The sequence below is a fragment of the Portunus trituberculatus genome, chromosome 37 (assembly GCF_017591435.1).
Source record: "Portunus trituberculatus isolate SZX2019 chromosome 37, ASM1759143v1, whole genome shotgun sequence".
In the NCBI taxonomy this organism is placed as follows: Eukaryota; Metazoa; Arthropoda; class Malacostraca; order Decapoda; family Portunidae; genus Portunus; species Portunus trituberculatus.
The window spans coordinates 19432098-19449667 of record NC_059291.1 but is presented as its reverse complement, the minus strand read 5'-3'; the positions used below and the strand labels follow the sequence as shown (position 1 = coordinate 19449667).

Sequence of the window (17570 nt, the reverse complement as noted above, 5' to 3'; positions counted from 1 at the left end):
AGTCAGATTAAGCAAAGTTGTACTGTCAGTTTTTTGTGACTTTTAACTATTTTGAACAGGAACACAATTTTTTTTTTTTTTTTTTTTTTTTTTTCATAAATTATTACGGCTAGATGAGAAGATTGGCCATGAGGACATGGAGGAGGAGGATGACCTGTAGATATTAATTTAGACTTGAAAAAAAAACGTAAAAAATAACAAATACACTCGACCCTCATCTATTTGGACTTTGTTTATCCAGATTTTGGTTTATCTGGACAATGTCCAGATAATAATTTAATAATTTGAGTCCTGATGGCCAGCAAATGAATTCATGTGTGCCTCGTGCATTTCCAGAATCAGCCAGTAGATGGCGGGGCTGCTGCACAGGTGGTTGTTAAGTCTGGCTGACACTTGTGAACACTGTGTATTGTCTGGTATCAGTGAGCAAATTTGTGCATTTTTCACCACCTTAGAACGTAATTATGCCTCCTAAGGGTGTTAGGCATGAGTGTCCTTATCAGTGATTTAAAAGCTAATTTGTGCATTTTTCAGTACCTTAGAACTCTTGATTATGTCTCCCAAGAGCATTAGGCATGAGTGGCCCTATCTATGATTTAAAAGTTGGAATTAATAAGAAAATTAGAGAAAGGAACTAGAATTGCGAATGTATATGAAGAGTATGGTGTGGCCAAACAAACTGTCTGACATTAGTAAATCAATAGATAAGCTCATAGAATATTCTGCCAAATACTGTGTGGATGTATCATCAAGTAAAAGTGGTAAAGGTGCACCAAAGAAAATTGTAATGAGTGGAAAAGATGCTGCATTAGATGCTGCCATTATGAAGTGGTATGTGCAACAGCTAGGAAGCTGGCACAAAAACAGATATAGAGAATTTCAGGGGGAGCGATGGGTAGCTGTGGCAATTCCACAATTGACACAGACTTTTAATGTTACTGTGTAGAGTGAAGCTGGCGATACGGACACAGCCAGCATAGCATGATAGCTGCATAATGTGGTAGTATACTCACTGTACTTCATGTCTATGAAGTTTTTTTTTTGTGCACTCAGCTATTACTGTTAGTTTAGTGTTAAATTGACTTTGATAAGTTTGTTTTGGTTTAGTTGGTTAGAGAGACCAAAATAGACAAAATTTTGCCGTTTTTTCAAAAGTCTAAGGAGACAGATTACCATATTTGGCAAACAAAGGACCCATATGTGTTATCTGGACCTTTTCATTATCTGGACCAGTGCCTGTACCATTTAGTTCAGAAAAACAAGGGTTGAGTGTGTATGTTTTCTCTTTTATAAAAAGCATGTCTGTTATTGCTTTGAAGTTTACTTTGTAATTTAGAGGAGTAGCACCAGGGAAAAAATTGCAGTTGTAGAGTCACAAGTTGCAACTGGCGGGACCAAAAATAGAGTCGCAAAGTTGCAGTTGCACTGCATCCAGCAAAGTCAAAGTTGCACATGAAAAAAAATTGTTGTCACACCCAACTCGGATATTTAATTCTGTGTATGTGTGCATTCTTTGAATTATTTTATTATCTATCCTTGCATAAACCAGGCTGGGAATCTCACATAGTGTGGCTCAGTTAGAATATGCAGCTTGTGTCTGGTCACCGCATATGAAGAAAAATGTGAAGACGGTAGAAAGGGTATAGAGGCTGGCAACAAGGATGGTACCAGGACTCAGGGAGTTAGACTATGAGGAAAGACTGAGGAAGCTGGGGCTGACCATATTAGAAGAGAAAAGAACAAGGGGTGACATGATAACTATGTATAAATTGGTGAACAAGATTGACATACTGGACAGATAGTTGATAAAGGTGACCACAAGTAATCAGCTCCGAGGACATGGAAAAAAGCTAATAAAAGACATCTGTCTAAATGACGTGAGAAAATACAGTTTCCCGCATCGTAGCATTGATAAGTAGAATAAACTGAGCAGTGATGTTGTTGACGCGGTATGTGTCAATCAGATGAAAGAGAGATATGACAGGAATGGACAAGGAGACAGGACACAGAGAACTTAGCTCGGGCCCTGTAATACACAAATAGGTAAATACATGGAGGATGAGAAATGGGAGGCTAAAGAAGTGGTGAATAAACAGACGGAATAGGCATTACATGGAAGAATGAGACTAGGAATGGAATAAAAGTGACTTACACGAACATAGATGGATTTCTGTCTAAGAGGCTAGAATGTATGGATTACCTAAGAAATAACGAACCGGACATAATGTGTGTAGTGGAAACAAAGCTAAGGCCCGAAATAAAGCTAAACTGGTTTGTTGTAAAACACTACAAAGTATGGAGAAATGATAGAAAAAATAAAGGAGGTGGTGGTATAATGGTTCTTACTAAGGAAGATCTGATAGTGAAGGAGGTGAACTATAGTAAGAGAAATGAGGAAGTGATAAGTATGCTTATAACAGATGGCAAGAGGGACATTAATATTATAACAGTATACATACCACCCAGAACCAGTGCTTGGGAATATGAACAGTACCAAATGGTGATGAGAAATACTCTAGACAGAATGAAGCAAGAACTCATCAGAAAGGATAGAGTGATGATAGTTGGAGACTTTAATTGCAAGGAAATAGTGTGGGAAGAATACGAAGTGGTGAACGGTGGTGAGTGGGCAGAAGAATTGTTAAAGGTAGCAACAAATAACTTGATGACACAGTGGGTGAGATCACCAACAAGGTGCAGGGGACAAAATGTTGCAGCAAGGTTGGATTTGGTATTTACCAGGGGAATCTCTCTAAAAGAGGAAATTGAACATGAAAGTCCCTTTGGGAAAAGCTATCATGATGTCCTAAGCTTTGAGCTGGATACGGAAATAAGCATGAATAAGATTGTGGAACACAGGGAGGGAAAATTAAATTATACTAGGGCAAATTATAACCTTATAAAGGAGTTCTTTAATGAAATTGACTGGTCCGTGGTATACCAGAAAAGGTATATGCAATTGAAATACGATAAATTTATGGATTTGTATAACTCTGCTGTGAAAAAGTTTGTGTCATTTCACAGAAAGAGGACTTTAAATAATAAACAGTGGTTTAATAGAAATTGTAAAGAAGCAAAAAAGAACAAAGAAAAGGCATGGAAGAAACTTAAGAAAAACAATGATGTATTATCAAGAGAAGTCTACAAAACAGCAAGGAATAGATATGTTGAAGTAAGGAGAACAGCACAGAAGGAATATGAACAGAGGGTGGTGGAAAACTGTGATAGTGACCCAAAATGTTTTACAAATTCATAAATGGAAAACTAAATAAAAGGAGGCAATAGAAAAGGTAAAAACAGGAAGAAGTATATGAAGATGCTGGAGATATAGCTGAAATTTTGAACGACAACTTTTGCAAAGTGTTTACAAAGGAGGAGCATTTTATGGGAGGAAGGCCTACGAAATAAAGCAAATGCAGGACATCATGGTTACTAAGGAAGATGTAAGGAAAATTATAAGCAATCTGGATATTAATAAATCAATGGGGCCTGATGGCATATCTGGGAGGTTGCTAAATGAATGTAAGGATCAATTGTTGAACCCGTATTTGATATTGTGGAAACCTCCATACGAACAGGAATAGTCCCGAAAGAGTGGAAAAGAGCTGACATTGTGCCTATATATAAGAATGGTAGTAGAATGGAACCGCTAAATTATAGACCAGTATCGTTGACTAGTATATTGTGCAAGGTATGTGAAGAAGTAATTAAAGCTAAGTGGAGTGAGTATCTAGAAAGTGAAAACATTCTGAGTGAAAGGCAGTTTGGTTTCAGAAAAGGAAGATCGTGTGTATCCAATTTATTATGTTTTTATTCAAGAGTGACTGACATACTACAACATAGAGAGGGATGGGTGGATGCTATCTACCTGGACTTGAGAAAGGCCTTTGATAAAGTACCACACAATAGACTGATGTGGAAACTAAAGATGATTGGAGGAGTAAATGATAAACTAGCAAAATGGATGGAAAATTACTTAATGGGAAGAGAAATGAGAACAGTGGTGAGAGGAAGGAAGTCCGAGTGGAAGAAGGTAACCAGTGGAGTTCCACAAGGGTCAGTGCTGGTCCCATCATGTTTTTGATTTATGTTAATGATATGCCAGTAGGAATTGACAGTTACATGAACATGTTTGCAGACGATACTAAAATTATGAGGAGAGTAAAGAATGTGGAAGATTGTAACAAGTTACAGGAAGATCTTGATAAATATATGAGTGGAGTAAGGAGTGGCAGATGGAATTTAATATAGACAAGACCCATGTTATGAAAATGGGAAGAAGTAGATACAGACCAAACAGGGATTACAGGCTGGGTGATGAGAAAATTAAAGAGACCAATGAGGAGAAAGACTTAGGAGTAACCGTGCAAAACACCTTGTCACCAGAGAAACACATTAACAAGATTTTTTTGGAAAACATACAACATGCTTCAAAATATTGGCCTTGCATTCCACTACCTAGATGAAGAAATGATGAAGAAGATATTATGTACCTTAATATGAACCCAGTTAGAATATGCAGCATGTGTCTGGTCACCACATATGAAGAAAAATGTGAAGAAGGTGGAAAGGGTACAGAGGCTGGCAACAAGGATGGTACCAGGACTCAGGGAGTTAGACTATAAGGAAAGACTGAGGAAGCTGGGGTTGACCACATTAGAAGAGAGAAGAACAAGAGGAGACATGATAACTATGTATAAATAGGTGAACAAGATTGACATACTGGATAGAGAGTTGATAAAGGTGACCACAAGTAATCATCTCTAAGGACATGGAAAAAAGCTAATAAAGGACATCTAGCTAATAAAGGACATCTGTCCAAATGACGTGAGAAAATACAGTTTCCCACATCGTAGCATTGATAAGTGGAATAAACTGAGCAGTGATGTCGTTGACACGGTGTGTGTCAACCAGATGAAAGAGAGATATAATAGGAATGGACAAGGAGACAGGACACAGAGAGCTTAGCTCGGGCCCTGTAATACACAAATACGTAAATACAAATAGGTAAATACACACACACACAATTTAGTTTTAGAAAAGGTCGGTCATGTGTAACAAATTTATTGAGTTTCTACTCTAGAATAGTTGATAAAGTTCAAGAGAGAGAGAGATTGACTGTATTTATTTAGATTTAATAAAGGTGTTTGATAAAGTGCCACATGAAAGATTACTATGGAAGTTAGAGGAGAAGGGTGGCTTAAAAGGAAGCACATTGAGATGGATGAAAGATTACTTGAAGGGGAGAGAAATAAGGACGGTAGTTAAAAATATGAAGTCCAAGTGGAGAACAGTAGACAGCGGAGTGCCACGGGTCAGTATTGGTGCCAATACTTTTTCTTGTATACATAAATGACATGCCAGAAGGAGTGAACAGCTACATAAATCTGTTTGTGGACGATGCGAAACTGGGCAGAGTCATTAAACAAAAAGAGGATTGTGAAATACTAAAGGAAGACTTAAACAAGATCTGGAAATGGAGTAAAAAATGGGAGATGGAATTCAATGTAGACAAAAGCCAAGTCATGGAAATGGGAAAAAGTGAAAGATGACCAGTGGGAATCTATAAGATGGGAGATGGAGTAGAACTAGAAAAAGTAAAAAAGGAAAAGGACTTGGGAGTGACGATGGAAGAAAACAATCAACCGGTAAGCCATATTGATAGAATTTTCAGAGACGTATAATTTGCTAAGGAATATTGGATTAGCATTTCACTATATGGACAAAGAAATGATGAAGAAATTGATAAGTACTAAAATAAGACCTAGATTGGAATATGCAGGAGTTGTGTGGACCCCCATAAAAAGAAACACATAAGGAAATTAGAGAGACTGCAAAAAATGGCTACAAGAATGGTTCCAGAATTTAAAGGGATGACATATGAGGAGAGACTAAAAGCTATGGATCTACCAACCCTGGAACAGAGAAGAGAGAGAAGGGATCTGATACAAGTTTATAAATTGATTAATGGAATGGATCAAGTGGATAATGAGAAACTAATCCTAAGAGAAGAATATGACATTAGAAGCACAAGATCGCATAGTAAGAAACTGAGGAAGGGAAGATGTATGAGAGATGTTAAAAAATTTAGTTTTCCGCAAAGATGTGTTAAGACTTGGAACAGTTTGAGTGAGGAAGTGGTGTCAGCAAAGAGTGTACATAGTTTTAAAGAAAAATTATATAAGTGTAGATATGGAGATGGGGCCACACGAGCATAAAGCCCAGGCCCTTTAAAAACTACAACTAGATAAATACACACACACACAAGATAAGAAAGATAAGGCCAATTTTCAGGAGGTGATTCAAGAACAACTTAAAGAAAAAGAAGAAAATATGACAAACAAAATGATAGGAGTCCTCAAGACAAAAGAAAATCTAGTTAGAGAAATTGCAGAAAAAAAGAAGAGTGTAGTCGTATTTGGAATAAAAGAAAAAAATATAAAATATAGACCAAAAAGAGAAAAAGAAGAAATGAAATCAGTCAAAGACCTACTGAAGAATCTTAATGACGAAGATAGGCAGAACTTGGAAGAGGAAGTAGAAGAAATAAACAGAATGGGACCATATCAAGAAGGAAAACGAGACCAATTAAAATATTACTAAAATCACAAGCAGCAACAGAAGAAATATTATATAGAACAACAAAACTTAGAGAAACAGAAGGATGCAAGGATATCTATATAAAGAAAAATAGAAATGAGGAAGAAAGGAAGAGATACAATGAACTGGCAGCAGCAGTAAGGAAAAGAATAATGAAAGGTCAGAAGAGGAGAAGAAGGCATTTTTTTGGAGAATTTTAGGAGACAGGATAAAGAAATGGTATATAAACGAGAAGGAAGAGAAAAAAGAGGAACAAGTTTAACTAAAAATGATAAAGGCAAAAGACTAAAAATGATGTATACTGAACATAGACGGGTTTTATCAAGTAAATTAGAATTAAGAGATTACATAAGGAAAGAAAATCCAGATATTGTATGCCTGGCTGAAACAAAACTAAATGAGGAAATCAAAATAGTCTTGGATAATAGGTATAATGTATGGAGAAGAGACAGAGTGGGTAAAAGAGGAGGAGGAGTCATGATAATGTTAAGGAAGGAGATAGTGATCAACCAAGTGGAATGTGGGGAAGGAAAAGCAGAAGTATTGTATATTAAGATGCATATTAATAAAAAAGAGATAACAATCATTGTAACATATGTGCCACCAAAAACAAATTTATGGACCAATCAAGAATATAAAGACATGATAGATGACACAACAAGGAGTCTAACGAGAATCGTTAAAGAAAGGAGAAAAGTTATATTAGTAGGAGATTTCAACTGTAAAGAAGTGGACTGGGAAAATTATGAAAGTGGTATGGGGGAAGAAGCCTGGGGAGAAAGATTCTTAAACCTAATGATAGACAATATGATGGACCAGAGAGTAAAGGAATGCACAAGATTCAGAGGAAACGACGAGCTGGCGAGATTGGACCTAGTTTTTACAAGAGGTATACAAATGAATGACGATATAAGATATAAGTGCCCATTGGGAAAGAGTGACCATGTAATATTAGAAATAGATATAGAAGAAGGAAAGGAAGATAGAGACGATTCATACAAAGGAGACCGATTAAATTACAGAAAGGCTGATATTGAGAATCTCAAGAACTATTTTAAAAACGTAGACTGGGAGGAGATGGAAAACTCAGAGACAATGCAAGACAAATATAACTTATTTTTGGAAATATACAAAACAGGAGTCAGGGAATATGTTCCAAAATATAGACCAAAAGAAGAAGGAAAGAAAGATTGGTTTAATGCAAGGTGTGCTAGGGCAAAGGAGAAAAAAGATGGAGCATGGAAAAGGTGGAGGAAAAATAGACATCCAACAAACAAGGAAAACTTCAATGCAGCGAGAAATGAATATGTTAAGGTGAGGAAGGAGGAGGAAAAGAACTTCGAAAAAGATATTGTCGAAAAATGTAAGGAGCAACCAAAATTGTTCTATAGATTCATAAATGGAAAAATTAGGCAACAAGAAACAATAGAGAGGTTAAAAGGAAAGAACGGGATGGTGGAAGACCCAAAAAGTATGGCAGAACTATTAAATAAAAAATTCCAGGAGGTCTTTACTAAAGAATCCAAATTTGAGAGGCCACAGGGTAATAGAGAGACAATCTATATGAAAGAGATTAAAGTAACCAAGCTTGAAATAAAAGAGTTAATGAAGGAACTGGATGAAGAGAAGGCAATGGGACTGGATGAAGTCTCAGGCAGAATACTGAAAGAATGTAGGGAAGAACTAGCAAGTCCTATATACAACATCATAAAATGCTCAATAGAAAATGGAACAGTGCCAGTAGAATGGAAAAGAGCTGAGGTGGTTCCCATATATAAGAGTGGAAGGAAAGAAGAACCTTTGAATTACAGACCGGTATCACTAACTAGTGTAATATGCAAGATGTGTGAAAGAATAATAAAGAAACAATGGATCGAGTTCTTGAAGACAACAAATTAATATCAAATAGCCAATTTGGTTTTAGAAAAGGACGGTCTTGTGTAACTAATTTATTGAGTTTCTATTCTAGAATAGTTGATAGAGTACAAGAGAGAGAGGAATGGGTTGACTGCATCTACTTGGATTTAAAAAAGGCGTTTGACAAAGTGCCACAAAGATTACTGTGGAAGTTAGAGGAGAAGGATGGCTTAAAAGGAAGCACATTGAGATGGATAGAAAATTATTTGAGGGGGAGAGAAATAAGGACGGTAGTTAAAGATATGAAGTCCAAGTGGAGAGCAGTAGAAAGCGGAGTGCCACAGGGGTCAGTATTGGCACCAATACTTTTCCTCATTTATATTAACGACATGCCAGAGAGTGAACAGCTACATAAATTTGTTTGGGATGATACGAAACTGTGCAGAGTTATAAAGCAAAAGGAGGATTGTGAAATACTGCAAGAAGACCTAAATAAGATCTGGGAATGGAGTAAGAAGTGGGAAATGGAATTCAATGTGAACAAAAGCCATGTCATGGAAATGGGAAAGAGTGAAAGACGACCTGTGGGAATCTATAAGATTGAGATGGTGTAGAACTGGAGAAAGTAAAAAGGAAAAGGACTTAGGAGTGACGATGGAAGAAAACAATCAACCAGTAAGCCATATTGATAGAATTTTTAGAGAAACATATAATTTGCTGAGGAATATTGGAGTAGCATTTCACTACATGGACAAAGAAATGATGAAGAAATTGATAAATACTATAATAAGACCTAGATTGGAATATGCAGGAGTAGTGTGGACCCCTCATAAAAAGAAACACATAAGAAAATTGGAGAGGCTACAAAAAATGGCTACAAGAATGGTCCCAGAACTTGAAGGGATGACATATGAGGAGAGACTAAAGGCTATGGATCTACCAACCTTGGAACAAAGAAGGGAGAGAGGAGGCCTGATACAAGTCTATAAATTGATCAACGGAATGGATCAAGTGGATAATGAGAAACTGATCCTGAGAGAAGAATATGACATCCGAAGCACAAGATCGCATAGTAAAAAGCTGAGAAAGGGAAGATGTCTGAGAGATATTAAAAAATATAGTTTCCCGCAGAGATGTATTGAGACGTGGAACAGTTTAGATGAAGAAGTAGTGTCTGCAACGAGTGTGCACACTTTTAAAGTAAGATTGGATAAGTGTAGATATGGAGACGGGGCCATACGAGCATAAAGCCCAGGCCCTGTAAAACTACAACTAGGTAAATACAACTAGGTACAACTAGGTAAATACACACACACACACACACACACACACACACACACAGTGATGATTGGCATGGAAAAAATGGATAGGGAAGATCTGTGTATGTGGAATGAAAGAATGTCGAGAGGGCATGGGAAAAAACTAAAAATGGCCACTTATAGGAGAGATGTGAAAAAATATAGCTTCCCTCATAGAAGGGTGGAAGCATGGAATAGTTTAGACGTGGAAGTGGTCAACGCAAGGAATATTCATGATTTTAAGATAAAGCTGGACATTAATAGATATGGAGACGGGACAACACGAGCATAGCTCTTTTCCCGTATGTTACAATTAGGTAAATACAATTAGGTAAATACACACACACACACACACGAGACGCGGTAGAGGAAGGACGCAATACCGTCGCTCCCGAGAATCAGCTGATCTTCACTTCCTTTGTTTGTGTTTACAGTGGCCTGGGCAATAAGTGTGGACTCATTTTTTTTTTTTCATGAATACAGTGTTAAATAATAATGAGTGAGAAAGATATTCCATCTAAATGCAGGTATGTGACAAGGGAAAGAATGAAAGCTGATGATGACAATGTTGGTGAGGGAGATAGAGAATTTGAAGGCTTTGATACGGCACAAACTTCACTATTTGATAGAGTCTTGACTATCGAACGTATATTAGATAATTTGATAAAGGAGAGTATGGGAATGAAAGAGAATGAAGAACAGGATAAAGAGCTCCAGAAATTGAAAGAAAGGATAAAAAGAGTGGAAGAAAACGAAACTAGGCTAAGAACCGAAAATAAAGAATTAAAAGTCCAAATAGCGAACTACAAGAAATTGATGGAAGAAGGACTCGGTAAAGCCGAGAAAGAAAAAGAGAAGTTAAAAGATCTAGTTAACAAAGAAGAAGAAAGAGTACAAGACGTGATTAAAAAAGAAGTACAAGCATGGAGAATCCAAGATAAGAAAGACAAGGAATCATTTCAAGAAGTATTTCAAGAACAGTTAAAAGAAAGAGATGAAAATATGACAAGCAAAATGATAGGAGTCCTCAAGAAAAAAGAAAATTTAGTAAGAGAAATTGCAGAAAAAAGAAGAGTGTAATTATTTTTGGACTGAAAGAAAAAATGTTAAATATAGACCAAGAAGGAAAAAGACGAAATGAAATCAGTAAAGACCTACTAAAACATCTGAATGACGAGGATAGACAGAACTTAGAAGAGGAAGTAGAAGAAATCCATAGAATGGGACCATATCAAGAAGGAACAGTGAGACCAATTAAGATATTACTAAAATCACAAGCAGCAGCAGAAGAAGTACTATATAGAAAAACGAAACTCAGAGAAACAGAAGGTTGCAAAGATATATATATAAAGAAAAATAGAAACGAGGAGGAAAGGAAGAGACACAATGAACTGGTGGCAGAAGCAAGAGAAAAAATAATGAAAGGTCAGAGGAGGAGAAGAAGGCATTTTTGGAGAATTATAGGAGACAGGATAAGGAAATGGTATATAAAAGAGAAAGAAGAGAAAAGAATGGAGCAAGTTTAACTAAAATGATAAGAACAAGAGATTAAAAATGATGTATACAAACATAGATGGGATTTTATCTAGTAAATTAGAATTAAGAGATTACATAAAGAAAGAAGAACCAGATATTGTATGCCTGGTGGAAACAAAGTTAAATGAGGCAATAAAATAGACATAGATAAAAGGTATAATATATGGAGGAGAGACAGAGTGGGTAAAGGAGGAGGAGGAGTCATGATGATGTTAAGGAAGGAGATAGTGGTAAATCAAGTGGAGTTTGGGAAGGAAAATCAGAAATACTGTATGTTAAGATGCATATTAATAAAAGGAGTTAACAATCATTGGAACATATGTGCCACCAAAAACAAACTCATGGACTAACCAAGAATATAGAGACATGATAGATGACACAATAAGGAGTCTTACAAGAATCATTAAGGAAAGGAGAAAAGTGATATTGGTAGGAGATTTCAACTGTAAGGAGGTAGACTGGGAAAATTATGAAAGTGGTATGGGGAAGATGCCTGGGAGATAGATTCCTGAACCTAATGATAGATAATTTGATGGTCCAAAGAGTAAAGGAAAACACAAGATTCAGAGGAAACGATGAGCCGGCAAGATTAGACCTAGTTTTTACAAGGGATATACCAATTAACGATGATATAAGATACAAGTGCCCATTGGGAAAGAGTGACCATGTAATATTAGAAATGGATATAGAAGAAGGAAAGGAAGATAGAGATGAATCATACAAAGGAGACCGATTAAATTACAGAAAGGCTGATATTGAGAATCTCAAGAACTATTTTAAAACGTAAACTGGGAGGAGATGGAAAACTCATTAACGGTTCAAGAGAAATATAACTTATTTTTGAAAATATACAAAACTGGGGTCAGGGAATATGTTCCGAAATATAGACCTAAAGAAGAAGGAAAGAAAGATTGGTTTAATGCAAGATGTGCTAGGGCAAAGGAGAAACGAGATGGAGCATGGAAAAGGTGGAGAAGAAACAGAAATCCAGAAAATAAGGAAAACTTCAAAACAGCAAGAAATGAATATGCTAAGGTGAGAAAGGAAGAAGAAAAGAACTATGAAAAGGACATTGTCGAAAAATGTAAGGAACAACCAAAATTGTTCTACAGATTCATAAATGGAAAAATAAGACAAAAGAAACAATAGAAAGGTTAAAAGGAGAAAAGGAATGGTGGAAGACCCAAAAGTATGGCAGAACTGTTAAATAGTAAATTTCATGAGGTCTTTACTAAGGAATCCAAATTTGAAAGACCACAGGGTAATAGAGACTGTCTATATGAAAGAGATTAAAGTAACCAAGCTTGAAATAAAAAGTTGATGACGGAATTGGATGAGGAAAAGGCAATGGGACCGGATGAAGTCTCAGGCAGAATACTGAAAGAATGTAGGGAAGAACTAGCAAGTCCAATATACAACATCATAAAATGCTCAATAGAAAATGGAACAGTGCCAGTGGAGTGGAAAAGAGCTGAGGTGGTTCCCATATATAAGAGCGGAAGGAAGGAAGAACCTTTAAATTACAGACCGGTATCACTAACTAGTGTAATATGCAAGATGTGTGAAAAAGTAATAAAGAAGCAATGGATTGAGTTTCTTGAAGACAACAAAATATTATCAAATAGCCAATTTGGTTTTAGAAAAGGTCGGTCATGTGTGACAAATTTATTGAGTTTCTACTCTAGAATAGTTGATAAAGTACAAGAGAGAGAGGATGGGTTGACTGTATTTATTTAGATCTAAAAAGGCTTTTGATAAAGTGCCACATGAAAGATTACTATGGAAGTTAGAGGAGAAGGGTGGCTTAAAAGGAAGCACATTGAGATGGATGAAGAATTACTTAAGGGGAGAGAAATAAGGACGATAGTTAAAGATATGAAGTCAAGTGGAGAACAGTAGACAGCGGAGTGCCACAGGGGTCAGTATTGGCACCAATACTTTTCTCGTATATATAAATGACATGCCAGAGGAGTGAACAGCTACATAAATCTGTTTGCGGACGATGCGAAACTGTGCAGAGTCATTAAACAAAAGAGGATTGTGAAATACTACAGGAAGACTTAAACAAGATCTGGAAATGGAGCAAAAAATGGGAGATGGAATTCAATGTGGACAAAAGCCATGTCATGGAAATGGGAAAAGTGAAAGACGACCAGTGGGAATCTATAAGATGGGAGATGGAGTAGAACTAGAAAAAGTAAAAAGGAAAAGGACTTGGGAGTGACAATGGAAGAAAATAATCAACCGGTAAGCCATATTGATAGAATTTTCAGAGAGACGTATAATTTGCTAAGGAATATTGGAGTAGCATTTCACTATATGGACAAGGAAATGATGAAGAAATTGATAAGTACTAAAATAAGACCTAGATTGGAATATGCAGGAGTTGTGTGGACTCCCATAAAAGAAACACATAAGAAAATTAGAGAGACTACAAAAATGGCTACAAGAATGGTTCCAGAATTTAAAGGGATGGCATATGAGGAGAGACTAAAGGTAATGGATCTACCAACCTTGGAGCAGAGAAGAGAGAGGGATCTGATACAAGTTTATAAATTGATTAACGGAATGGATGAAGTGGATAATGAGAAACTGATCTTGAGAGAAGAATATGACCTTAGAAGCACAAGATCGCATAGTAAGAAACTAAGGAAGGGACGATGTCTGAGAGATGTTAAAAAATTTAGTTTACCGCAAAGATGTGTTGAGACTTGGAACAGTTTGAGTGAGGAAGTGGTGTCAGCAAAGAGTGTACATAGTTTTAAAGAAAAATTGGATAAGTGTAGATATGGAGACGGGACCACACGAGCATAAAGCCCAGGCCCTGTAAAACTACAACTAGGTAAATACACACACACACACACACACCATGTAGTGTAGTGGTTAGCACACGACTCTGTCGAGAGGGCCGGGTTCGAGTCCCGGCACGGCGAGGCAAATGGGCAAGCCTCTTAATGTGTGGCCCCTGTTCACCTAGCAGTAAATAGGTACGGGATGTAACCCGAGAGGTTGTGGCCTCCAGTCCTTAGACAACAGCAAATGCAAGGTACTTCCTATAACGTGTTGTGCACCTCAACCTGGTCCTTATGAATGGACCACATCATTATCATGTACTCACCACTATCAGTCTCTATTCATCTCTATCATGATCAGTTGTTTTTTCTTGCTGCTTTGTTTATTCTCTCATTCCATGTTCCCTTCACACATATCATTCACTTACAGAGAAGGCCTTCTTAACCTTTTTCTGTTGTCATAGTTCTCTTTTCTAGTCTTCAAAATCAATTTAAGTTTATTTGTAATGATAGTCAGAATAGTACTTTTATTATAGTAAGGAATAAGTCATAATGGAAGGATTGCCATAATACTGAAAGCTGAATAAAACTTACAGGATGATATGAGAACACTGTATAGGCAATTATACATATATCTCATAGTCAAGAAATACAGTATGTTCATCTAGTTTGCTTAAGTTAATGGTGGTTACTGTGGATTCCTGTTTATGTAAACACAAAAACAAATTATCTCTTGTATCATCAAACACTGTAGATAAAAGATTGATATAAAGCTGTTGCTCAACATATAGGATGACGATGATGAGATTCTGATGGAGCTGAGGCGATGCCAGACTGAGCTTCGTGCTGTGTCCAACCATAATATTTCGCAGCTGACTCGCCTGCTTAACTTGGCTCGGGATTCCCTTGTGCGTCATGACCTGAAAAAACGTCTCCGTGATGCTGACCAAAAGGTGAGGTGGTTTGGACTGAGTATCAAAAGCAAATGTTTAATGATAAGATTCTGTGTTTGTTTATACATTTTGCATTTTCCTCATTCATTACTTGAGAGTCAAGTAAGCTTATAATATTTCCTCTTGCTCATACATGTGGCTGTACAGTGTGGACATGATGTTTGGTTAAATTAATATGTAGTGGAAGTTAATTAATTATTTTTAATGTTACTGATGAATCTAAGTTTAAGTTATATTGTGATAAATGTGTTTATGGAGAACTTGGCAAGATTTTCAAGGGATTAGGAAAAAGAATGTGAATGAAGATGTGATTATAGCCTCTGACTAGTACAGTGGTAGTGTGCTGGCCTGTATGGTTTACTTAGGAGGTTATTGGTATGCTTGGGTAGCTGTGAGGTTGGATTTGTTTTGCTGTCATTTGGGAGAGCTTTGTTGATGGATACTGGAATTGAAACAAACAAAGGTTAAATGTAAGTGATTAAAAAATAAAATGCTATTAATTAGAATAGTGAAGACTGTGGCCACTAATCTTCTGACCACCATAGACCTTTCGAAATGTAAATAAAATTATACGATCATACCCAAAACTCAGGTAAAAATGCATCCCAGTAATGAAGGAAGATAGACCAACTTATAAGAAGGCATGGCAGGTGTATATAGACAGAGATATTAGTTATTTTTGTACAGGGACTGTTATGTGTGGTAAGTTAAAAAAGCATCTTTACAGCTTCTCATGTTATTGTGTGGCATTGGTACAAATGTTATTTCCTTTTACAGTTAGATTATAACATTCTTGGGTGCTGATATGTCATATTTCTTTTATTTTGATTTTGAATTATTCACCTTATAAAAACTTTTATCTTTGATATAATTCTGAATTACATACTTTTTTTCCATTGATATTATTTGCATAGAAAGACCCACATTCAGTACCAAGTGATATTGATAACTAGAAATTAATATTTTATTGTAACATAAATGATTTTTTAAGACATTTAATAAAGGATAATCAGTTCTTAAAGTTGGAACTGACATATTGAAAGTGGTATAGTGGATGATCTTTTTTTCTTAATATATTATGCCATTGGCTTGTCTTAAATCAGCATTTCTTTGCTCAATTAGTGGATTATTATTATTATTATTATTATTATTATTATTATTATTATTATTGAAATAGTGATTACTATGTTAATCATTCAACTGTTCATATGGTTGAAATAGGAAATAAATAGGGGAGAACAGAATAAGCAAAATATCAATAGTACTAATTTGAAGTGCAACAAGGATGAAGTCCATTGATTTTGTTAATGCTTCATTTAGATGTTTTTGCTATCCTGTATCTCTTGTTGAAGATTAGACAATGTAATATATCACAAACAAACTTTTTTTTTTTTTTTTTTTTTTTTTTTTTTTTTTTTTTTTTTTGTAAAGCACAAAGTGTAGAAAAGTAATTAACACATTTTACTTGGTTCAGGTGTTGGAGGCCTACCGAAACATTGCAGCTTCACGGCAGAAGAAGAAGACTCCCTCCAAGAAGGACAAAGATATTGCATGGAAAGCAATTAAAGATCGAGAAGGAATAGTTAGACAACTAGATTTAGCGTCTAATAATAATTGCTAGAGATGATACGATAATGGATGGATATTTATAAAATATGACCATATATAAAGCTTCTCGTATTATGCTTCCAGGTATTCTTTTTTCTTCAATGAGACGCACAAGGTTTCTTACATAATGTATGAAGTAAAGTTGCCTTTCCACTAAGAAGTATATTTAACATGTATATATATTTACTGTGTAATGATTTGATTTTATATCTATTGAAGATCAAAGGGAAGGTTATGCAAAATTTATTGTAGATTGATGTTTGATAACACTAGAAAGGAATATTGTAAGTCTTGATTGGATGTTCAATATATGACCTGTATGCTACACAAATTTTCATAGAAACAGTGTTTGGATTTTTCCATGCGGTGCTATTGGAAAATACATAGTGCTTTAATTCAAAAGAGAAGTAAAAACACATGTTTTTATGTAAAATTTACAAGAAATTATTTTCACCCATATTAATAAAGGTATTAATTATTGCAAATGAGTATTAATTATTTTTTTTTTTTTACTTCCATAAAGTCTTGTGATCCCTTGGAGAGTTAAGGATGTTACAAAAACATGCTTTTGGTATTCATACACTCATGAGTTCTGATGATTTACTTTGAGATGATGGGAATGGCAAGAGTAAGGCAGTCCTATCAGAAAGCAGAAAAGATGAAGTATCAAAGTTGATGGTGTGTAGCCTGTAGATATATATTAAATGGATTGACTAGGATGAAATGAAATTGGACTAAATGCAGGAAGTAGTATTTGCAGTACATAAATTAATATGGGTTTGATTTGAATATAAGAAAGATAAGAAAAAGAAAGTATGATACTAAGGTAGGTAGCTTACTGCATGAGAAAGGGAAGTTGGAAGGATCTCTACCAAAGTAGGATGAATGATGAACTTCAGAGCAGTATTCACGCTCGCCTGCTGGTC

General features: G+C 35.8%; 1 protein-coding gene across 1 annotated transcript in view; it reads left to right on the top strand.

The window, feature by feature from the left end:
• LOC123514374 (transcriptional adapter 3-B-like) overlaps positions 1 to 17124 on the top strand; it is a 60816-nt gene extending 43692 nt beyond the window's left edge. The window contains 2 exon segments of the mRNA XM_045272258.1: positions 14875 to 15036; positions 16511 to 17124. Of these exon segments, the coding sequence (XP_045128193.1) occupies positions 14875 to 15036; positions 16511 to 16657 (309 nt within the window). The 3' untranslated portion in view covers positions 16658 to 17124.
• The last annotated feature ends 446 nt before the right edge of the window (positions 17125 to 17570 follow it).